Source organism: Castanea sativa, chromosome 1, assembly GCF_040712315.1.
Source record: "Castanea sativa cultivar Marrone di Chiusa Pesio chromosome 1, ASM4071231v1".
Taxonomy (NCBI): domain Eukaryota; kingdom Viridiplantae; phylum Streptophyta; class Magnoliopsida; order Fagales; family Fagaceae; genus Castanea; species Castanea sativa.
In genome coordinates, this window is record NC_134013.1 from 78,731,860 (window position 1) to 78,757,169 (window position 25,310).

At 33.6% G+C, this 25,310-nt stretch overlaps 2 protein-coding genes across 2 annotated transcripts; both read right to left on the minus strand.

The window, feature by feature from the left end:
* Positions 1–9,550: 9,550 nt before the first annotated feature.
* LOC142622463 (putative glycosyltransferase At5g20260) lies at positions 9,551–14,986 on the minus strand. The gene is made up of 4 exons (XM_075795930.1): positions 14,548–14,986; positions 14,274–14,434; positions 11,143–11,497; positions 9,551–10,307 (listed from the first exon to the last, which is right to left on the minus strand). The coding sequence occupies exons 1-4, from the start codon at positions 14,788–14,790 to the stop codon at positions 9,645–9,647; spliced, it is 1,422 nt and encodes a 473-aa protein (XP_075652045.1). The 5' UTR covers positions 14,791–14,986; the 3' UTR covers positions 9,551–9,644.
* A 6,592-nt stretch (positions 14,987–21,578) lies between these two features.
* LOC142621299 (putative glycosyltransferase At5g20260) lies at positions 21,579–24,961 on the minus strand. Its single transcript, XM_075794649.1, has 4 exons — positions 24,749–24,961; positions 24,470–24,618; positions 23,591–23,954; positions 21,579–22,241 (listed from the first exon to the last, which is right to left on the minus strand). Exons 1-4 carry the CDS (start codon positions 24,959–24,961, stop codon positions 21,579–21,581), a joined length of 1,389 nt encoding a protein of 462 aa, XP_075650764.1.
* Between the last annotated feature and the right edge of the window lie 349 nt (positions 24,962–25,310).

Genomic DNA, 25,310 nt, shown 5'->3' on the forward strand with positions numbered 1-25,310 from the left:
TTGGGCGGTATAAAGTGTCTATCACTCACAATCAACCACTTAATATATTATAAAATTAAGTGTGAAATGAAGTGTGTCCTTAGAATTATTACAAAAAAAAAAAGTTTTTATCTTTTTTTTAAAAAAAATATGCAACTCTTCTATAACTGCACACTCTGTTACAATTTATTACACAAGCAGTGTTAACTTTTGATTGTATTACATCACTTACACATGAGTCTACCACTCTTACTTGATGAAAAATAATCCAATTATCACTTGATATGCGTAAGTTGTGGAAAAATATGTGTTGTTAAACTTTTCTTTAAATGGTTAATAATCCATTTAAAGAAAGTTTTTATGGGAAAAGAAAAAAAAATTAATGTTTTGACAGTTTTTTTCATTTTCCATAAAAGTGATGTCAAAACTTTCCTACAATAGATTGTTAACCAATACCCTAAAAGCAATTGTTAACATGACATTTCTTTTTATATGGTGATAAAATCCATATAAAAGACTATTTATATCCAATTAGTCAGCAAATAAAGTTGGGCTGTGAATCATTTACTGATCAATTAATTAGACTTGATAAAATTAGATTCAAGCCGATCAATACATCGAAACCCAAAGGCGGGTTTGGTATGAATTTGACCCAACTAGGTACGTTAAAACTTAAAACACAATTTTGTACTAAACTTATCAAAAATCATTTCACAAAATTTTCTTTATGCGTGTTTTAATTTTGTGTGTGTGAGAATTTTTAGGACTATTTTCTTATTTTGGCTGTAAATTCTTGAAGTTATTTGACTTTGAATGTTAGTAAGTTGTATTAATCTTGTCATAGATCATAAACATTCTTCTTTTGGTGCATGGTTGTTAGTGCTGTATGGTACCTACTTAATTGGGAGCAAAAAGATGAGTTTTGTATTGGAGACACTTATGTATAATACGATACATTTGTATGTTGTTTGGACCATATTGAATCACTTTATATATGAAATTAGGCCAGGTCTTATATCATTCAATTCATAAACAAGTGAATTTAGTTTGGGCCAATGAAAATTTATGAAATTGAGCTAGGTCTTACTGCGTCCAACAACTCTAAAATATAACATTTTTAGGGAGAATAGCTTACAGAGTTACAGTGCATGTACAAAATACATTTCTACACATCACGGCACCTTTATGAATATCGTGACTTTTATATTTATTCATAACACTTCAAAAAAACAGTTACATTTTAAAAATAAGTTATTTTTTGTATATCAATGCATCTTATTTTATTTAAAAAAAATGCATGTACCTTATGCGACACACATACTTATGTTTTATAAATGTCCATAGATTATTTTAATTATTTTCTTTCTTAGCAATTGTGTTATTTTATATACTCACAATTTTATTTTTAACTTTCTGCATATGTAGGATATGTTTTAAAACACAAATCCACTTTTTTTTTTATTTTAGAATGAACAATGTGATTATATTTAGGAGGCCGGAACGGCATGAACTACAGTAGAAAGATGTGAAAAAACATCCTTTATTCACATTATGTACTCGCTAACATATCTCGCATGTCTAGAAATTTTATGGGCTAAACTACTACATTGTCTTGGAACATAGCTGAACTCAACTAAGACATACCGTTCTGCTAGCAGCTTTGCCTCCTCAATCAAGTGTCCGTATTTAGCCAAAGTAGGTACCTCGCACTGCATTGCCTTGATCGCAATTTTAGAGTCTCCCTCGAGAATAATGGAAGTGTGACCGAGCTCAAGTGCAAGTCTGAGAGCTTTAATAGCTGCTATGATTTCAACTGTGACTATGGAGTGAGGTGGGAGAAACTTGTCTGCCATTGATGCTAGAACCTGGCCATTCGTATCTCGGACTATAGCAGCTGCACCTGCAAGATTTTCTTCTCAAAAGCATGATCCATCAAAGTTAAACCTTTATGTTCGGCTAAGGTGGGGGCTTCTAGATGGTCGTTGGGAGGCTAAAATGGATTGGTCTGGGGGTTTTGGGGGTAAGGAGCACACATAATCAGCTCTGTATGACCTTGCCATTTTCTGGACTTGCTGAACTGGGAAGTGGACCGAGCTTGTTCGCAAGGCATTCCTCCTGTGCCACACCATCCATGCAATGGTTGCGAAGAGTGCCAAGCCTTTACCTGCCTCCACGACATATTCCACCAGCTCCTTGAAAGTAACAAAAGCCTTTGTTTCCCGAAAATTCCACTCTGCCTGCTGCTCCCATTCCGTGGAAATTTGAGAGCAAGACCATATTGCATGCACCACATCTTCAGGTTCAGCCTTGCCGTGTTCACAGCGATCCTCAGTTATGGTCATGCGTTGTTTGAGGTTCACTTTCGTTGGGATTGCGTTTTTTATGGCTCGCCACAGAAAGTTTCTTATTTTTGATTGAGCATTCAGCCCCCAAACTCTCTTCCATAAGCTATTATCTTTCGGTTGATAATCATTGTTGTCGAAGCTTTGTGCCTTATATAGAAACAAATAACCAGACTTGACAGTATAGGAACCCGTTGGAGTAAAGGGCCAATACACTCTCTTCCACCTGAATGGAGCTCAAAGGAATTGATTCAATCATTGAAATATCCCTTGGTGAGAATAATTTCTGCAATACTTCTGCATTCCACTCATTAGTGATTGGTTTGATCAAAGAAGATATACACAGATTTTCCAATCCTGGTGCAACCAGAGAAGTCACAAAGGGCAGAAACTCAGAGGGCAGCCACGGGTCTGTCCAAACCCAAATACATGTACCATCTCCCACCCTCCATCTCAACCCTTCCATTAGCACACCCCTCCCCTTTAAAATACTCCTCCAAGCATATGACCCTGCTTGTGATTGTGGCGCCTCCAAAGTTGATCCATGAGGGAAGAATTTTGGTTTGAAAACTCTATATAACAGTGAGTTTCTATTTTGGAGGAGCCTCCATGCTTGTTTAGCTAGAAGAGCGTCATTGAACAAAACTACATCCTTAAACCCCATACCACCCTCACTCTTAGGCTTACAAAGTTCACCCCATCTTACCCAATGAATTTTCTGTTGTTCTCCTCTTTGTCCCCACCAAAATCTCTGAATGAGCCCTTCAATCTCATTACAAAGACCAATAGGAACCTTGAAGCAATTCATGATATAGGTAGGGATTGCTTGGACAACTGCCTTGATTAGTATTTCTCTACCAGCTTGAGAAATGAGCTTCTCTTTCCACCCTTGTAGTTTCCGCCACACACGCTCCTTAATATAATAGAAGCTAGATTTTTTATTTCTTCCTACTAGGTAAGGCAGCCCCAAGTACTTCTCATAATATTGGATCTCGATCATTCCTAAAATATTCTTGATTGAAGCTCTCCGATCCTCTTCGGTAGACTTGCTAAAAAACACCATGGTTTTAGCCTTATTTATTTGTTGGCCTGAGCTCATCTTATAAACTTGCAAAACTTCCAACACTTTTTGGCACTCCTTTGCATTAGATCTGCAAAACAGCAAGCTATTATATGCAAATAAAAGATGGGTTAGTGATGGGCTTCTCCTACACAAGGAAAAACCATGAATATCTCCTCTCAAGGCTGATTGGGTGATTAAGCCATGAAGCCCTTCAGTGCATAGGAGAAACAAGAATAGAGAAAGGGGATTGCCTTGTCTTATGCCCTTTGTTGGTCTAATAGAACCCGTAGGAATACCATTGATGAGAATAGAGTATGAGACTGTGGATACACAAAGCATCATGAAAGTGATCCATTTTTCATTGAATCCCAATTTTCTCATAATTTCCTCTAAGAAAGCCCACTCCACTCGGTCGTAAGTCTTGCTTATATCTAATTTAAGCGCCATGTAGCCATCTTTTTCAGAATTATGGTTTTGCATGCAATGAAGGGACTCAAAAGCAATAAGGATATTGTTTGTTATCAAACGGTCCTTTGCGAAGGCGCTTTGGTGCTTGGTAATGATTTTAGGGAGAATCTTCTTCAACCTGTTAGCTAGTACTTTTGAGAATATTTTGTACAACACATTACATAAACTTATGGAGCAAAAATCAAAGACCAATTCAGGGTTTTTAACTTTTGGAATCAAGGTGATAAATGTGTGATTAAGGTGTTCAGGTAGTGTGGCCGAATTTAAGAAGGATAAAACTGAGGATGAGATTTCCTTACCCACCAAATCCCAAAAGTGTTGGAAGAAGAGTGGTGGCATGCTATCCAAACCTGAAGACCTTAATGGCGCCATTTGATTAAGTGCTTATTGTATTTCACACTTTTTAAAATCTGCCACTAATTGCCTGTTCATGTCTTCGATCACAATGGCCTCTATTGCCTCCATTGCCAACTTGAGCTGGCATGAATTAGATGAGGAGTAGAGGTTGCTGTAGAAATCAGTCACCTCTCTAGCTATCACCCTTGGATCCGTACACCACTGCCCCAAAGAATGTTTTATTCCATTAATTTTGTTCTTCTGGTGACGTGTAGCTCTATTGTGGAAATACTTCGAATTTTTGTCTCCATGGACAGCCCATAAAGAATGAGAACACTGGAACCACATCCTTGTCTCCTTATCAAAAAGATCATTCACCTCACTCCTAGGCATCCGAGCCTGAAAATTAACACCTGTGTTGAGTGCATCCAATTTGGCCTGTGCAAGTAGTTTTTGCTTGTGTTGTAATTCCTTTCGGATACTACCAAAGTGTTTGCTGCTCCATTTTTTCAAGGCCACGCCATAATCATCGATTTTGGAAACAATACCTGAAGCATGATTGTTGAACCTCTGTTTTCCCCATTCGGATTTGACAGTGTCTGAGCAACCTTTTTCAGTGAGCCACATTTCCTCGAACCGAAATGGTTTATTTGGTATAGTTGAATCTATAATCTCAGGTAGGATCAGAAGGGGTGAATGGTCTGAAGTGCTGCAACTCAAATGGTGAACGGTGGACCCTCCAAATCTGGTTAACCATTCATTATTGGCCAAGATTCTGTCTAATCTCTCCCAAATCAAATGCCCATCTCTGAAAAAAAATTTCCAAGTAAATGGATTGCCTCTGAACCCCATATCAATGAACCCACACGCATCAATTGCTTCACGGAAGAGCTGCATTTGTGCATGGCTTCGATTGGTTCAACCTTTCTTCTCCGAACCCCTCACGATCTCATTAAAGTCTCTTGAGTATAACCAAGGCAGATTGAATTGGGAATTTAGCTGTCGAAGTAAGTCCCATGATTCATACTTTTTATGAGTGATCGGTTTGCCATAGAATCCAGTGAACCTCCAGGCACCTTCTCTACCCTTATCGATGATGCAATCAATGTGGTTCTTTGATTTTTTTTAGCCTTGCTTCATCCGTCCATGTTTCAGCTATAAACATGATGAAGGGATCTTATGCCCAGGTTAAATCACCAAGCTCCTTCTCTGTTACTGGGTTTCCAAGCCCGTGACAGTTCCATACTAAGAGACTCATGGTTCTTGGTGGGGCTGCTGTGCAGCCTCCATCATTGAACTTTAGGATGATTGGTCACTCTGAATCTGTATCCGTTTGCAAGGAAAATTGAGGATAGCTTCCATGCACGTACTCTGTTTCCTCTTCCTTTCTGTTTCAACAAGAATTGTAGCTTCATTCGGGCTAGGTTAACGCATAATACGTTTCCATGACCTAATATTTTTTGGCCGCTCCCCCCTCTCTACCGTTGATGGAGTTAATTGGTTATGATCCAAATTAGTTGTCAAGTAATGCTCATGTGTTGAGGCGGCTAGGGTTATCACCAAAGTGTTTGATTTTTTTTTCCACTACTACTGTTTCTACGGGATTTGCATTCAATGTTGGATTTGTATTCAAAAATCCGAAGTTAAGCACTTTATCCGTTTCCATATCTGAACTTTCAAGTATTCGGCTGTCATCATCAGTTGCATGATCAATCACGCCATCTGCTGCATGTAAATCCGAATAATTACTCCCAAAATTTGGCATAATTATTTCCTTAAATTTCGTGGTGGATTGAGTACTATTTTGACTCTCAAGCGTAACTCTTTCCTTCCCTATACTTCGTTGAGCATTAAAGTGTATAATGGTCTCTTTATTCAAACTTGTCTCTAACACCTCACAATTCGTAACGGATTCCACCACTGGCGGCATCGTGGTTGCGTTTGCTTTCGCTGTGGCCTGAGCATCCTCCCCCCCTCACTTTCTCCACTGACATTTTTGACTCATGTTCTCAAAAAAACCCGGAACATAAATGACATCTTTGTCGGCAGTTTTGAAAGGAGGAGTGTGCAGATATGGACCGAATTGCTGCTGCTACTCCGTCGACAGTGTACCATTGCTCTCCATCCAGATATCGCGGTCCCTGTCATTATGATCCAAGCGACCACACCAATAACATATGCTTGGTAGTCGTTCATACATAAAATTAATCCAAGTTTTGTCTCCTTTCGGTAGTGTGATAACTCGTCCTTTGCATAGTGGATTAGTGATATCAATCATCACCCTTACTCTAAAGAAACTACCACCATCTTCATCCACCGCTCCAGTTGAATTTTGTACATCCCCCACTATTTCTCATAAACTATCGGCCACTCTACGTGTTAGGAAGCTAACCGGGATGTTGTGCACTTGCACCCAAAAATGAACTTTTACAGAGTTAATTTCTTGCACTGGAACATCACTTGCATATCTTTGCAGAACTATCAGATGCTTATCAAAGCTCCACAGTTGGCTCTTGAGAATTTCGTCAACTTCCTCCAGGTTATTGAATACAAACAAGACTATGTTGTTGCCCTGATTGCGGATCATAAACCCAATGTTCGTTCACCACAATTGCTTGAATGTTCTTGCCACTGCCTCCATTTGAAGAAAATAAGAGGTTAAGAATTTTGCCGCTATGATGAACTTGCCTCTTCTATGATCTTCAAGAAGGGCATATCCTAACCTTTCCTTCTCAAATAATGATAGGTTATTCCCGCTCATAGTCAATTGCTCCATATTTCCCCTAAAAAAGTGCACGGGCTGGATTAAGAGGAGAGAAATTTAAGAAAGACGTAAATGCGCTTTTAGTCCCTACATTTTGCACTTTTTTCTATTTTAGTCCTTACATTTTATTTTTACCATTTTTAGTCCCTAAACTAATTAACGCTTGACATTTAGATCCTTTCCGTCACTCAACTAATGGCAAAAGCTGACGTGGCAAACGGAGTACACTATTAACACAGTAAATGCTGACGTGTTCATCAAACTAATATTAAAAAATGCTAAATCAGCATCCACTTTAGCTTCCACATCAGCATCTGTCCTTAAAAAATAAGTTTATCAATTTTAAAAATTATAAAAAACAAAAAAACATAATTAAAAACAAAAAAATGGTGGAACTTAGATCTGTTATGTTTGTGCTAGTTTCTTTCTTCTTTATTTTTCTTCTTCTTCCCCAGATATCTCTCAGTTTCTCTGCCTCCCTTTCTTTCTTTAGTCTTCTTTATTTCTTCCTCTTTTTCTTCTTTCTCCCTCTATCTTGGTGTGTAGATCTTCCTTGTCAACCAAACACAAAAGCAACAAACACAAACCCAACAACTGATTTTTCTTGTTAACCAAACACAAACCCCACCCATCATCGAAACTAGCCGGCGACTGAAGCCTTAGAGCCACCTACTCCTCCTCGTCCCCAGCCGACCACTCCAACTCGATCCGAAACCCTAGCTCCTGATCTTGCGCCACTATCGACGACGCCAAAGACGATTGCGACGTCGAGCCCATCGTCATCGATGACGACGACGACGACGACGAAGCGGAGGAAGATGAAGACATGCGGCCGGGACTCTCCACGGGCTCTTCCTTGCCGTAGCTCAGAGCGAGGTGGAAGATCTCCGAAGGTCACTTCGAGCATAATCCCCAAGACATTATGCGAATCCGGATTGGAGATTTAGGGTTTCGACGACACGATCTAATCGGACGACGGGGAATTAAGGAGCCAGTGGAGTCGCATTTTTTTTTTCTTGGGATTAGAATGTGAAGATGATGATCATTGTAGAGAAGAGGAATTTGGAGAGAAAGGAATGGAGGAAATTTAGGGTTAGGGATTTAAGAGAGAAAGAGTCAGAGACGATGGAGTTGATTAGTTTTTTTTTTTTGGGTTTGTGTTCTTAGATCTGGGTTTGTATAAGAGTATCTTAATTTTCCTTAAAACCAATCTAAGTTCAAGGATGGAGTTCTTCACTACCTTGAGTCCATTGGTTGCCACGGTTTGTGTGTGTTTTTGTGTTTATGTTTTTGTGTTTGGTTGACAAGAAATGGCAAGAAAATGTTAGAAAAATTGGGTGTGTGTTGTTATATTTAAATTTGGGTTTGTGTTCATTGTGTTATTGTTGAAGATGAACACAGATTTAAATTTATGTAATTTTTGAATTTTAATTCTGTTGTTGTTTTTTTTAAATTGATAAATTAATTAATTTTTTTATTTTAATGTTTGTTTTTAATTTAATGAATTAATGTTTGTGATTATATTATTTGCTCTTTGATTCTAGGTTTGATGTGGATGCTGGTTTATTTCTTGATTTAAGAAGAAGATTGAAGAACAAGGTCTTATGTTCTTGGATTTGTAATTTTTTGTTTTTAATTTTTTTTATTTAATTAAAATTAATTTAGATGTTGATTTGGCCATTTTTAATGCCAAAATAGAATTTTTAATTATTATTTTACTGTGCCGTCAGCCACGTCAGCATTTTCTGTTAGTTGGGTGACGGTAAGGACTTGAATGTCACACATTAATTGGTTTAGGGACTAAAAGTGGTAAAATAAAAATGTATGGACCGAAATGGAAAAAAGTCAAAATGTAAGGACTAAAAGTACATTTATGCCTTCAAGAAAACTGTTTCCCAAAACCCCACAAGAAAAAATACCACTAGCTCAAGAAGTATACTTGATACTCATGGAGGACAAAGACAAACTTTCCTTCAAAGAAAAGACAGAACTTTTACAGCCTAAGCGAAGTAAGGGGAGCTTACTTTCTTAGCGACTGAGAGACTTTTTGTTTATCAATAGTAAGTTTGAAGTTAGCACATTTTGTAGCTAGATATTCAACATTCATTTCTTTTTAAATGTCTAGATAAAAGAGAGAGATTTGAACCCTAAACATCTTTATTAATAGCACGCTAAACACAAATCCACTTTGTTTCTTCCATATCACAATCTACACAAATACTTTTAACAGTTGCTACCGCTGACATTAGGGGAAAGTATGGGTGTAGAACATTAAATGCATTGACAATGTTAAGTTATTGCAAGATATGTTATATTTCTAGCTAAATGATTCATAGTTGTCAACTAAGAAGGATTTAGAGTCCTAGTGAACTTGAACAGCCAACATAGAGGCTGTGTTTCAACCTAAAATACTAGTCACCAAAAATTGTGTCGAGCATGAAGTTTTGTGTGTTTAGAGTTTAGATTATGAGTAAAAACTAAAAATCTTGAAAACTTCAATAGAAGAAAATGCGGATTACAAGTAATAACTAATAAATATTATTGTTGTATTTTTTTTGCTAATAATATTATTGTTGTATTTAACTTTAAATAAAAAAATAATAATCATGCATTCTTATATTTTATTTAACATAAATCAGTTAAAACATACAAATGATGATTAGAAATCTATGCACAAAATTGATTAAGGAAATTATTGCAGCCTAATGTTAAGTCTTCTAAGCCAAACTGAGTGAAGCAACATATGAAAAACATCAAATGGCTTAGCCGGTCGATTCAGCTCAAAATGCCTTTGCACTTTTGTCACCCTCTTCTGCATTTTCAAGTACTTGCTGTTTGAAATGCCTTTCAAAATTGTCTTAATCTCTGGTATTCTCTTTGATGGAATATGCAGTGAAAACTTGCTCCAATCAAGAACATCACTAAAGGGTAACACATAATAATCAGAAATAATCACTGGAACACACTCTGCAAAAATTGCCTCAACCAATCTTGGGCTTGCCACTTCGAACCCACTTGGGCACAAGCAAAACTTGCTTTGTCCCATAAGTTTACCATAGCTTTGGTTCTTGGGAAGGTACTCATGGACTCGAACTTCATCATCTTTGTCCTTCCAATACTCCAATAAAACATTCCTTATGTTTCCATGAGCCCCTCCTGCAAAGAATGCAAGGATAGAACGCTTATTAGGGGCTAGGCCAAGGTTGCGAGGTGGGCTGAGCTTAAAGGGTTCCAAGTTAAATTCCGGTAATGAGACATCCCTTCTTGGTTGGAATCCTTCTGAGGTGTTGGCATTGCATAGTACTCTCATGAAATTCTTAAAAAGTTTAGGATCATCTTTTGATACTTCTGGTCCCTGGAATATCAAGAAGAAGATGTGCTACTAGATAAATATGTAATCTAGTATTTGATTAACATTTGGATGATTTATGTTTATAACTCTCAAGGGATAGAGAAAAGCTTTCTATGCTAATTTGATAGAAAAGTGAGACAGACTATTAGTTAAAAGTTGAAGTAGAAAAACAATTCGAAAACTAAAAATTGAACTAAAATGGACCAAATCTTCAACCTAGATGAGCTACTTCTTTGTAGATAGAGGATGGATTTAGGTGGATTCAAAAGTGTACTTGTGTTTCACTATTCCAATGATCAAATCAAGTTGAAAGTGGAGTTGATTAGAGAGTGAATGAAACTAGTTTATTAGTATAATAAGATATCACATTGGGTACGTTAAATCATATGGTGAGTACTAAGTCTTTATTTCACCAATAATTCATAGGCCTTTCCTATTATGGAAGTCAAATCCAAAACTTAGTGCCCACAAAACTGTTTGAGAGTGTGCTAATCTTATTCCAAATAAGTTGTAAGTGTAATATAGCCTGATAACAAATTAACAATATATTAAATTCTTATAGTCTTTTATACATCTCGCTATTTGAGCCCCAGTGAGATTATGGCCACAAATCTTACTTCTAAGCTTAGAGTTTTTGAATTTTGAATTGAACCAACCCAAGACCAAATCACAAACTCAAATTGAAGTATTGAACATCCGGACTTTGGGCAGGCTTTTGCTCTAATTAGAACCAACCAAATTTTTTTTATTAAAAAATAAATTCATAAGATATATAAAATAAAAGAGACTTAGCTAAAGATGCTAAAAAAATATGCATGATTTGTAAAATATATATTACCCAATCATGACAAGAGACGAAAAAATGGTCCGCTCCACTGCTTCTATTCCAATATGGGTATCTATTTGCTACAGTATAGATGTAATCAGAGACGATCCGGACTAGTCGATCACGAGCGTAGTTTGTGATAGGCAGGTAGATGTACTCAACAATGTATGTAACACTTATGGGTAGGAAGAATACATGGGCCTCATCAGGATGGCGGGCCATGAATGTGCTCTTCCCACTTTCCATTTCATCAATAAAATGACCTTCAATAGAGTAGATGTGTTTAGTGGGTCCATCATGGACCAAGGGTTGCTCTCCTTCCTTGTAAGCCCACACTTTGAATCTCTTCACCATTTCTTTATGACTCCTGGTCAGCCAAAATCATGAGAATTAAGTAAACAAAATTGTTATTTCTCTTGTATAAACACAACTCATTTAATAGTTATATCAAAATCTCTCAACTTCAACACAATTTTTTCCCCTCTAAATGGGTTAGCACAACATGACCCACATCACTTGTTTAAAAAGTTGGTCATATTAGATTGACACAAACATGATTCATTTCAATCAAGTTATGTTGCACTAACACGGACACAACCTATTTCAACCCATTTAAAACCATAACTTAAATCACTAACATATTCTTATATTTTATAAGCACATTAAGTATAATAATCATAAACAAAAAAAAAATCATATTAAAGTATTGGTAACATAGAATCTAAAATTTCATAATTCAACCTAATGAAGTACCATTGAATTTAGAAATATATAATTTTACAAAAATAAAATGAAAATGAGATTTTTTTTCCTTTGTTTTGGATAAAAGGATTAAATACTTTAGGGTTTAAATGAAAAATTTTGAATATAATCAATACAATTCTTTTATTTAGTCAATTTTAAATTTAATATTCAAATTTATGTTAGATAAAAATGACATTTAGAAAATTAGAAATATATGTTAAATGATTCCATGTCAAAATAGATTTGACATGAACGATGAATTGAATTAACCTATTTATTAATCATAAGTGGGTTCACTCATTTTGACATAAAATCATTTATATCAAATACAAATCCATAAAGAATCCCCATAAAAAGGGAAAAAATCCATAAAGAATTGAACGTGCGTGTAGCGTTTGTAAATAATGTCAAACATTACCACTCTTAAAAAAAGAAAAGGTAAAAAAATTAATTTCTATAATCTAACTTACATGATCCATCCTATGATTTACTTCTACTAATTAAAATACAATTTTTTCCTGACACATTTATACTCTTCTAGTAATATTTAGTGTCTATTTGATATTAGTTTATAAGCTCAGCTTTTAGTTTTTAGTATTTTAAAACTTTTTTATCATTTTTTTAATTTTTTTTCAAAGTACAAGTATACTTTAACATACTTTCAAAAAAAAATTTCAGCAAAAAGCTAGATAATCTATTTCCAAATGGATAGTTAATTAGTATAACGTTAGAAGCCTAGATATAAATCTCATTAGTAATATTTAGTACATATCTACTAATATTTTATTTTATTATTAATTTTTAAGTTGTGCAAGACTTAGAAATTGTTACACACATACACCAAGATAAGTTTGAATCAAATTACATAAAAGGGCATACACAAATATATCATGTAAAGTGTATATTTTAGGTAAAAATGTGGTTAATATTTGCTACTTTGGGAGAAAATGTACAATTCTTATTACTACAATGTACACTTTACATGAATAGTGCAACATAAATATAGTTTTTTTACCTTTTTCATAGAATAAAATTTAACATGCATATGAAAAACAAAATATATAATTCAACGCTTGGATTTTTTAAATATTATTATTATATAATGTAGTTTAGTATCATAATTAAATACACTAATGCTCTATTTGTTTTCACATTAACATTTTTAAAACAATGAGTACTTGTGGGGTGCAAGGGGCAAGAGTCAGGTTCAAGTCTTTAAGAAAAAGCTTAACACATATATATATTTAGATTAGGTTAGAGTAAAATTTTTATTTTGTATATAAAAAATAAAAAAAAACAAGGAATCATTCTCTATAAAGTATTTTTTAGAAAATTATCTTACTTTCATATATTTGGTAGCAACCTTAAATTGAGTTGGAAATATAAAGTTGTTTTTAGAAAATTTTAATAGAAAACAACCCTATCTTATGTCTAACTAAATAAGAGAAATAAAGAGATAGATTTTTTATGATTCATTTTTTTATGATATTACCAAATATAGAAAAATGCAAAAATTTATCGTTACATAAAGTTTTATATTAATACAAAAGAAGAATAACTCAATTCTAACCCATATATATATATATATATATATATATATATATATATATATATATATATATATATTATAATGACTAAGAAGAAAAGATTTTGTACAGAAATAGAAGTTAATAATATCATCACTTCACCGTTTGAATGATAAAAAGATAATGTTTGAACATATTAGGTAACCTACTAGATTTTATAAAAGGTATGTAGCTGAAGTCATGTCCATCACTACTCATTACGTTACTCTAAATAGGCAGCACTTAATTAGTCAAGTTGCATGTTTTACCAAAATTTGGACCCTCTCATTACGCATTAAGAATACAATCAAAGCATGCATATCAAATTCGACCACAGTTGACTGGCACGAACTTCGCCAAGAGTCTTGTATTTTACTACCATAAATCAAGGTTAATTTGGGTTTGAATCCTCCAACGTATCAAACGGTTTTCACGTGTGTTAATCACTCACGCTTTCACTTTTAATTCGCAAATTCATCGACCCGTGTCTCATACTCCAAAACTTTGACTTGCAATCTTAACCTTTACCCACCAACACACCAAAAACAAAATTCTTGATACCATGAAGGTGAACCGTTTGAAGATCTCAACATTAATTTCAGAGCTCCCAACTTTAATAGTAGTAGCAAGCAATTAAGCAAACGAGGAAAATACTCAAAACTCAAAAAGTTACGTTTCGGGATTATTGCCAACTCGCTTTGTCTTTTAAGTTTAGGCAAGTTATTAGGTGGAATTAATACTAGAGTTTTAGCATAGAATAAACGAAACCAAATAAGCCTGTATCTCTGAAAACTTAACTGGTGGCTTCAAAAAGAAAAGAAAAGAAAACTTAACTGGTGAAACGCATAGGCATTTCTGTAACTGGAACCTCTTGGGATGAAACTTCCATCATCATCATCAGATGTATAATTCCATTTCCCCGTACGAATTGCTTTGTGAATAGCCGCTCTTGCTCTAGCCAAGTCGTCTTCAATTCTTTTCTTACCACTCTTGTTCTGCAAAAATTTAAAAAAGAAGAAGAAGAAGATCATATATATTCATATTGAATCAAATACATATATTATGAATCTTTCAAAATTTACAAGCATATTTTAACCATTGAACTTACTCTGATATGTAGAGGACTAAGAGAAGCTTCTGCCATGGCTGGAGCAGGAGCAGGAGCAGGAGCGCGTGCGGGTGAGATTTGTGGGGTTGTATAATTCGTTTGCATATGGTCAAAAGATGTTATGGAAGAGAAAATGAGTGAGGGATGGGTTTGGTTTAAGGTACAGAAGTGGAGGAGGAGAAGAAGGAGGAGAACGGTTGGAAACAGAAAAAATATGGATGAGTGAACTCGGAGGGTTGCCATGACTTTTAATCTTTAGTCTCTATTGTCTCTCACTCTTCTTCTTCTTCTAGGGTTTGAGAGAGAGAGAGAGAGAGAGAGAGAGATGGATGGGAAATACTAATGAAGTTATCTAACCAATCTTTGCCAACTTCTGCTATGCTATAAAAGAAGATTAATGTGATCTTTGATTTATTAGCAGAGAAACGTTTGAGATTGTTGCGTGTGTGTTAGCGTTGATCCTTGTTTTCTCAATCAAAAGAAAATATTTTTATTTTTTTATAATTCAATCAAAAGAAAATCTAAAAAATTGAATTTAGGAGTAGAAGTCATGATTTCCTCAAACACAACTTACCATATATTTGTTTTACATTTCATATAAAATAGCAAAAGTTTTAAATGAAATCACACACCAAAATTAGTAGAGTATAAAATGGAACACCAAAAGTAGACAAAATATTTGTCTTTTGAAATTATGGTAGGTATATATGGGAAATATTATGGTTGTATTAATGGTGTGTTTGGATATCGTTTATTTTGCTAAAACTAAAGAATTATTGCTGAAAGTACTGTAGATAAAGGTAAAAGTTAGTTAAAATAGTACAGTGAGGTCATGAATAGTATCAAAAAGTGCAGTAAAACTCATGAATAGTATAAAAAATATGCTGAATAGTGAAATAATTTTCATTTTTCATTTTAACCCAAGCGCACACTAAAAGTAAAAAGTGTGCATAACTTGTGAATTCCAAAAGGACTTGTTTCTCTCTCTCTCTCTCTCTCTCTCTCTCTCTCATCAATAAGATTAATTACAAAGTCTAATTACAAAATTAGTTATAGCCTAGAGTTACAACCTTACTCAATATTTTTTTATTAAAGGTGAATTTTGACAAATCTACCATTGGATTACATCTTTTTCTTGTATCCTTCATGCTTGCAAAATTTTTAGAAAATTAAAGATTAATAGTTATGTTATCAATAAATTATTTAAATTGCAAATTTTTGTAGTTAAAAAGTATGCATAAAATATAAGCTTATAGATCATATAGTAAATAATATTCGATTGATACAAAATTTGACATGTATATTAAGAGCGTAAAGAACATGAAATTCAATAGTTAGATTTTCAAAATATGTAGAAATGTTTATTTTGTTATGTAAGGTTATAACTTTAAGTTATAACCAATTTTGTAGCTAAATTTTGTCCTTAATTTATCTCTCATACTTATTTTTTTGGAGAGATAGTTTCAACTTATGACGTTCATTCTTGATGGTAGCTTTTTATCATTAGACCAAGATACTAATTGAATGTTTGGTGTAAGGTGGAATCAAACACCAGATCTCTTATTCAATGACAAAAAACTTTTTTCAATTGAGCTAATTAGAACCCTTATCTTTCACAAACTAACCTACCTTTCAAATTGTATCTAAAAGAGGACCAAATAAAGGATCACACTTCATTTCTTTTATAAAAAAAATTCAATGGTTGGGAAATGAGAGATTTAAACCGTAAATGTTTCTATCAATTGGAAATATTATGAGGTGTTATTTGAACTACAAATTTTTTTGCCACACTATTCAATGTATCCCAAAGCAAAGTGGGGAAATATAAAGTTAATTAATATATGAAGCATTGCATTAAATTGCTTGCCAATGAACTTTATACGCACTTAAAGTGTTACGCTACCATAATTACGAGTTCAAATCTCCTATCTCACTTTTTTTGCTCCACTCTATACTCTATAAATAAAAACTTGACACATGTCTATTTATTTAATTAATTTCTTTGTAGACCAAAACACCAAATTGCTTTGTTGGTTTGAATTGAAACTCAAAAAGCGTAAACTTTCTAGCTAGGCTTGCAATCTGTTGTGATTCAAAATTTAAGAAGCAAAAAGGAAAATTTCGGTGCCTTGATGATTGAAGAAGAAAGCTACAGAAACAATAAAGGCAAGGAATAGTTACAAACAAAAATCAAACTTTATTTTGGTTTGTTCAACATAGAGGCGGCTCCTCTGTCAAAAGGCTCAAAACAATAGGGATTTAATATTTGTGTTTGCTGAACATAAAGGCAGTGCCTTGAACAGAGAGACGGTGGTTGGTCATGAGCGCTAGTGTTGATGGCACTGGCGATCTTTGCTAGCGGTGACTGGTGGTGGTGGTGGGAATGTATTTGATTATTTATTTATTTATTTTAGGTGTTTGAAATAAGAAAAAAATTAGAATTTAATTAAATAGGTAGAAATGTGTCAAGTTTTTATTTGTGAAATATAGGGTGGAGCAAGGAAAGTGAGATAAAAGATTTGGACTCCATAATTACACTCATTAACATATTACTTGATGAAAATGCTAATTTTTTTATATTAATTTTATTACAAAATGAAAGCATGCATGACAATGAATATGACTGATCAGCGGACTCACTAAATCTATATATCCCATCTAGCCATCCTAATTCGACTTGAAGGGTTGCGGTGGAGGACCTCAACAAGAAGTCAACAACCCAATACGACAATAACAGCGACAAGGATAAGACAACGGCAACATCTTTGGCCTTCCATAGTGGCTTGACTACACTAGATGGCATGGCATTGCGTCTCAATCCTGGAATTCACCAACGACAATGATATAGAGCTCTAGATAGATTTGTAACCTTTTTTAACATCTATTTATTTATTTATGCGGCACTGTATTTGTAGATTTGTTTAGTTGGAGGTCAAAAGTTATGGATTTTTGTGATTGTGAACGTGTATTTTCACTATTTTGGGATCTTTTTTTGACATGTTGTACCTAAAGATTCGCTTAAGGCCTGATCATCTAAACAGAGATGGGATATGCACAGTTTTGTCCAATATGATGGTTGATGGTGGGTGGGATAGTTTCCCACTTGAATGGGAGTCGGTTGACACCAAATCCTGATCTGGCTCTACCTGCATAAGAATCCCTAACAATATATGTGATTAGTGTTATATCAACAACATAATAAATAAATTTTTTAAGTACTCTTTTGGGGTAAAATGCCCTAACCCCTAAGACCCCTTGAATTTTAGGGTAGTTGTTCTTACACCTCTTAAACTTTTAATTTAGCCAATTTAGTACATGAACTTTGATATTGAAACAAATAGACCCCTAAACTTTTATATTGTTTCAATAAGACCCCTTCATTTTCATTTTTTTTTTATAAATTATTTGGTACAAAAAGTGGTTAAATTGGTGAGGAAAAAAAAGTTAAAAGGGGTCTTTTTGCTATAGTATCAAAATTTATGTATTAGATTGGCAAAAGGAAAAGTCAAATGGGTCTATTTGCTATAGTACTTAAGTTTATGTACTATATTTGCTAAAATAAAAGTTAATTTAGAAGGTATAAGTGCAACTATATTAAAGGTCAGGGGTGTCAAGACATTTTTTTTAAGAGAAAATACTTCAACTTTATTAAGACAAAGTGGCCCAGGTGTCAAAGACATTACTTTGTAAATATAGTAAATTTTGTAATATATATAGCATTACTCTATTCTAAAATGGGTGATGTTTATTACACACATGATACTCTCATAAAATGTACTGAAATAATGACTTAAAGTCTAAATTTTGAACTTTAAAATCATGATTAGCACATTTTATGGTGTATATAAAATTATATATAATAGTATTTTTCCTTCTAGAATATATATAGGGTCCGTTTGGATAGAACTTATTACTGAAAACTGAAAACACTGTAACAAAATAATTTTTAAATGTGTAAAAAATTACTGTTTACTCTTTTTTTACTGTTCATATGCCTTAGTGCACTGTTCATGTCTCATGAACAGTGCACTAGGCGCTGGTCTTTAAAAAAAAAAAAAAAAAAAAACGCGGAAAGCTTAGACGCAGACGCAGATGTGCTATCCAAACTCAGCCATAAGCGCAGGTCTGGTTGCCAAGGAAAAAAAAAAAGCTAGAAACGTTCGCTAAACAAGTAACGTTTTAGGTGTACTTTCTTGTCATCAAGGAGTCTTTCCTGATTCAAAAAAAAAAGGAATTGAGTCTTTCATTATTTCAACCCAACGGGTCATATATATACATAATACATTGTTGCGCAACAACAAGAGTAAGACAAGCATTGCTAAACCGATTTCCAATTTTTTTTTTTTAATTTTAAAAACCCTATTGCTAAACCCGCGACGCACGTCATCGTTCCAATACTTGACTTTGATTTGCCTTTAGATCGTGTTTCACTGTAAAATAGAGGGACTTGATCAATAATAGAATTTACGTGTTAAATTAAATAAATTTTTTTCTTGAAAAAACTAAATATTTTAACAAACACACAGGAAGAAGAAAGAAGATCTTTAAGAAACTGATACTTACTCATCAAACTTTTGTGTGTTTAAGAAAAGAAAGAAAATTTAGTTTAAAAAATTCAACAGAAGAGAACTTGAAAGATAAGAGTGGCGCTACCATGTATGATTGCAACCTCATGGGTCATGGCTATGTTTTTGAGGGTTATTTTAGGGAGTGTCTCACTTATAAGTTATAAGCAAAATACATAACATCATATTCTTCCACATTAAATGAATTTTATACGTAATATTTATTTCTTTATTGCTTGAAGCATTTTTACATTTATCTGAGAACCTAGCAGCTACATTCACTATCTTATAAACATAAAGAATTCAGAAAAATAACACAAAATTTGCATATTGAAATCACATTTATGACATGTCCAAGACAGCTATTCTGCATGGAAAAAATAGGTGTAGGCCAACTTGTACTAGAGTTTAGCGTGTAGTTTGTACTTTGTATCCCTTTCTCACGCAAGACCCTCTAATTCCACGTATATTTTGTCAAAAATCATTTTCAATGCAAGTAATATGTTTAGCGTGTAGTGATGTTTCCACACGATTCTCATGATTTGAAAAATAATAAAAAACATATGGGGTTTTATTGACTTTCTTGGTTCATTGGATGAATGGGTTTTTTTTTTTTCCCATAGACTGAGATATGTTTCTCTTAAGTTAAACAATTAATTAAGTGACTGTTCTCCATATATGGTTATAAGGAGGAGAGGTTTTTGTGGTATTTCCGATCCTTAAAAGGACTTGCCGAAACATATTTAGCAGCAGTGACAAGTGACAACTACGTGACCAAAAACCGTTCTAATATTGTAGTTTTAGGTATGCCAAGTTGGTTGCTTGTGATCACATCCCAGAGTTTTTCATACTTTCCTCGTGGATACTTATTTTATTTTATGAGAACTCTTTTTTTATTTTAATATCACCTTTGGCGTAATAGTTATTTTATAAATACAAAATTCTTATAATAAAGTAGGCGCAAAGGTTGGAGTTCAAATTAATTTTCAGGAAAGACTACCGAATTAGACCAAGGTCCATATTGAGTATTTTTAGAGAGTTTATGAGTATTTAGTTAGCTCAAATATTTACATTTTACGCAATTACACCAGGTATGGGATGTCCTTTTTTTTATATAATTTTTTTCCTTTTAAAAACTTGATAAAGTTGTATCTATTTTATAAAATACTAATCTTTAGTCAACTTCGACAACTGGCGTGACTATTGCTTTTATTTTTAGAATTTTTTTTTTCTAATTTTTTTCTTAATTTCCATAAGTGTTGCATGAAAAAGAATCACAGGACCAAACCAACCGCTTGAGACTGACCGAAATTTTTTGTGTCGGTCAATTTTCCACCCCTGAAGTCGGTATTACGGTAAGAAATTATAAATTTCAAAAATTTTGATTTTAGGTTTAATCTTGGTCCAGATTCTTTTTAACCAAAATTGGTCAAATAGATTTTAATTTTTATGAATGATTAAATAGAATTGATAACCCAAGTTTGAAGTTTGAACCCCATCCAAGCGCTTTTGTGTTGTTTTCCCTCCCCAAACGATATCTTTTGGAATCCAGTGTATTAGCACCCCATTGACCCTACTTTCTTTTTTCTCCCCACACCTTCTTCACCTCACTACCTTGCCTCTCAACTCATCCCTCTTTCTCTTAACTATTGTATCCTAAATAATGCCACCATATTTGAACTTGATTGGTTATGTTAGTTACTGCAGGATTTAGGTGTGACAATTTCATTTATATTCCTATCCACTGTGATAGTTAGAGTATTATTCAAATTACTCGTAATGATGTCAATTACCATTGGACTAAGTAAATTAAGATTGATTATCATCTTTCAAGGATCACCTCCTTTAAGATTATTTTTGGCTTATTTTTATTACTTTCAAGATTATTTTTGGCTTATTTTTATTACTTTCAAGTTCAAGATCAACTTGCAGACATTTTTATTAAGTCACATCTCGAAAGACACTTTCATGATCAAGTTTATAAATCCAATATGTTCTCTCACTCTCACCTTAAATTTGAAGGAGGCTATTAGTGTACAAACACAATAGGCCTTAAGCCCATTGTACTATAGTTATATTATAATAATATTACTTTACACAACACTTTTATCTCTATCTATATGAAGATAATCCCCTAAACAATTTTACATATATCAATATAGCAGTCAACAAGTCACTTATTGGCATGAGTTTTGAACTTGACTACTCCTTTAAACCTTATTCTAACTATTAATGTACGGACAGTTTCTACAACAAAAAGACAATAAACAATTGTTTATTATGCTTTCAAGAGCTCACATGGAGGTCCTAAAACTTGCGTGTTTGTGGAGAGACATTTGATTTCAAACCTGTTAACATATTGGTGACTTTTGGCTTAAATGTGAGCCAAAAATTACAATTCAGCCAGCAACAAAAAATTTATACACATAGATGATCAATGTAATCAAGTTGTCATGCTAGTTAACATTAAGCAGGGAGTGCGAAGTCAAGTCTCCTCAACCACACCGAGTGAAGCACCATGTGAAGGGCATCAAATGGCTTAGCCGGTCGGTTTAGCACAAAATGCCTTTGCACTTTTATTACATTCTTTTGCAATTTCTTGTACTTCTCATAGGGAATCCCTTGCAAAATCTTCTTAATTTCTGGAATCTTTTCCACTGGAATTTGTATTGAAAATCGACCCCAATTGAGGACATCACTAAGTGGTAGATGATAACTATCAGAAATTATAACTGGAACACACCCTTTGTATATTGCTTCCACAACTCTAGGACTTGCCACTTCGAATCCACTAGGACACAAACAATACTTAGTTCGGCTCATTATTTTGGTGTAATTTGGGCCTTGAGGAAGGTACTCATGGACCTGTACATCACTGTCTTTGTCCTTCCAATTCTTGAGTAAGATTTCACGAATGTCTCCATGAGCCTGACCACCAAAGAAGGCGAGGATGGGGCGGTTGTTTGGGCCCTGGCCCTGAAGAAGTGGGCCAAGTGTTCCATTAGGTATGTAAATTTCAGGAATTGAGATGTCTCTAACGGGTTGAAATCCTTCAGATGTGTTAGCATTACAATGGGCCCTAATTAAATTCTCGAAAAGTTCATGGTTGGCAACTGAGATATCTGGTGCCTGAATTATGAAAATATATAAGAATATAAATATTAGAAAACATTACTTAACTAACAAGCTAGCCAATATGAGGATTCTTGAACTTTGTTTGTACAATTTGCTAATGGTTTGATGCAAAAATGATAATATAAAAAATTTTGCCATGCATTTAATTGTCTTTTTATGTATTTTTCAAGAAATTATGAAAGCCTTGTATAAGTAGAATTTATATTGTTTCTAGCTTGAAAGCGTTAGACCACAACTTAGTCTTATATAAATTATGAAAATCCAACAAATAATTTTAGTCAGACCTAAAAAAATTTCCAAGCCGATTTCAAAAGAAATTAATCATGTACATTTTTTTTTCCATTTAAGTAAAGAGACACTTAAAAGGCATTTTCAAACAAATTTACTTAATTAGGCTAAAATGTTTACTCAATATATGCCAAAAACTACTTACTCAACAAAGTTAATTATAGTGGCCATAGAAATCCGATAAATATTTTGGAAGAAATCATTAGTCCACATGTCACAAATTCTTTTAAATTTTTGGAGAATTGCTATGCCCACAATATTTTTACAATACTTCACAACAAATCTTAAGTAACAAGTTATTCTTGACTGTTACAAGTAGATAAAAAACTAATTTAAGTTGTAGATTCAAATTAGAACTAATAATAAAACAATAACTTACTATATATAATTTACTATGAAAGTGTTGTAAAAATATTGTAGATGTAGTACTTCTCAAATTTTTGTGTTGTAAAAACATCCAAATAACCTCAAACTCATCATCCTCCCTTACACACTTTTTTTCCTAACCAAAAAACCACATTTGTCTCTCTTTGGCTTTCACACCAAAAACACTCGTCTTACCATGACCTCAATTACTAACAAATCTATACACACGAAGATTAATTTATGAGTAATTTATTTGTTTCCTCCTTTTCTTTTTACGATTTCACATGGCTTAATTAAAACTTGATGAATTAATTCTAATAAGTCCACATGGGGAGTATTAATAATGGGGTTGAAGCCACGGCCACGGGACACGGACACCCCACAGAAAATATGGTCAACTCACATAGCTTTAACCCTTTGACAAGTGTAACTCACATAGCTTTAGCATGTGTATATTTTGACTTTGCAAACTACAAAACAAGCCTTGCTTCTTGGGATAAGTAATTGTTATAGATACTACAACATATCATATTCTTAAAATGAGTAATGTTAAAGAGTATATATAAATAAATAAATAAATCATTTTTGTGTACCAAGTTTTATTGTTTTAAAATTAACTTCTTCCTCGGACAATTAACTAATATAATACAGTACGATTTCAAAGGAATCAATGAATGGAAAGTACATACCCAATCGTGACATGAAAGCATGAAATGGTCAGCACCATTGCTTCTGTTCCAGTAAGGGTGCTTATCTGCAACGACCTTAACGTAGTCCATCACAATCCTTTGCAGACGATCACGATAGAAGTCTGCGTCTGTGGTGATAGGCATATAAACATAATCAACAATGTTGGCTACGCTAATGGGCAAGAAAAATACGTGTGCCTCTTCAGGATTGCAAGCCCTGAAGGGACTTTTATAGCTTTCTATTTCATCTATGAATTGCCCTTCTATGGCGTACACGTCCTTCAATGGTCCATTGTGGACTAAAGGTTGCTCTCCTTCTCCATAGGTCCACACCTTGAACCTCTTCATCATCTCTATGTGGCTCCTGATTGATTAATAATATACCAACAAGAATTTTGTTACTCATCCATAATTTTGTTACTGTGTTTTATTTATTACATATGTTATACAAACTGATGCATTAACTTTTAAATATAATACAAAAATATATTTAAAAATTTGTTTATGAAAAGTAGTCCGTTTACTACTAATTTTATTACAAAGACTTAAAAATGATGTGGCAATGAATATGCTTGTTGAGATTTCAACAACATAATAAATAAATGATTCTCAACATAATAAAAAGTGTTTAAATTTTTTTTTTTTTTTTTTGGTGATTGATGACACATTAATTTATTAGCTTATGGAACAAAACTTGTAATTACTATACACAATCACTCTTTATTGATTTATTATGTTGTAAATGTGAGATCAATCACATTCATTGCAACATCAATTTATAACAATTTTAGAGTAAAATTTTTACTAAATTTAACATTTTTCAAATCGTTAATACTAGCAAATTGTAATAAAGGAAGTTCTGAAATTTTCAAACTTAACTGATGAAAAGCATATGGATTTCTGTAAACAGAACCTCTAGGAATAAAGGTCTCTTTCTTCTTGGACATATATCTTCTTGTCCGAATTGCTTCACGTATCGCGACCCTTGCTTTAGCTAAACCTACTTCGATTATCTTTAAGCTATTTTTCTTCAGGTCATAGCATATACATTAACAAAAATAAAATAAAATTCAAAATGCAGCTAGCAATGATTAAACAACGAGCAATATCAATAAATTTTTTTTAACAAAAACTTAGCAAAATTTAGATGTTTCTTACTTTGATATTACCAGCCTTATGTGTATTGCAATTGGTTGAAAGAAACACATCTTGGGATACTTGCTGTGGGTTTGTGTGGTGGCTTTTTCTAAGATAGGAAGAAGAAAAGAGAGTGGAATAGTCTATGTTTAAGGAAGAGGAAAAGAAGAGGAAGAAAAGAATTAGAGAAAATGGAATAAATACAAAAGATATGGAACAGCTAAAGCCTGCCATGGCTTCAGTTTTTTTTTTTTTTTTTTTTTTCTGTGTCTCACACTTATGTAGGGTTTTCCTATCAAGAGAGATGAAGATATATGTGAAAGACCATTTATAGGCTGTAAGAGATCGAAGTTGCATTAATGTTGCAAGCTTTAATTTAGTTTAGTTTGCCAGCATTTGCTAAATCAAAATTTATATGGGGAAGTGTTTGACTAGTGAAAGGCCATTAGCATGGTCATGTGATTTACATTTAATTACATTTGAAATAAAGATCGGTCGTTGATATCGATACTCGTTGTATTTAACTATGTTGATAATCGAGTAAATTTGCAGCAAATTTATACATGCCATGGCGACAAAACGA

Coding starts and splice junctions, on each gene's coding strand:
- LOC142621299 (XM_075794649.1), bottom strand. CDS start 24,961: ATGGCAGGCTTTAGCTGTTCCATATCTTTTGTATTTATTCCATTTTCT. Junction 23,955..24,469: donor AATCCATATGCTTTTCATCA/GTTAAGTTTGAA, acceptor TTAATCAATCAG/GAGCCACATAGAGATGATGA. Junction 22,242..23,590: donor TGCTTTCATGTCACGATTGG/GTATGTACTTTC, acceptor TTCATAATTCAG/GCACCAGATATCTCAGTTGC.
- LOC142622463 (XM_075795930.1), bottom strand. CDS start 14,790: ATGGCAACCCTCCGAGTTCACTCATCCATATTTTTTCTGTTTCCAACC. Junction 14,435..14,547: donor TTAGTCCTCTACATATCAGA/GTAAGTTCAATG, acceptor AAATTTTTGCAG/AACAAGAGTGGTAAGAAAAG. Junction 10,308..11,142: donor TCGTCTCTTGTCATGATTGG/GTAATATATATT, acceptor TTGATATTCCAG/GGACCAGAAGTATCAAAAGA.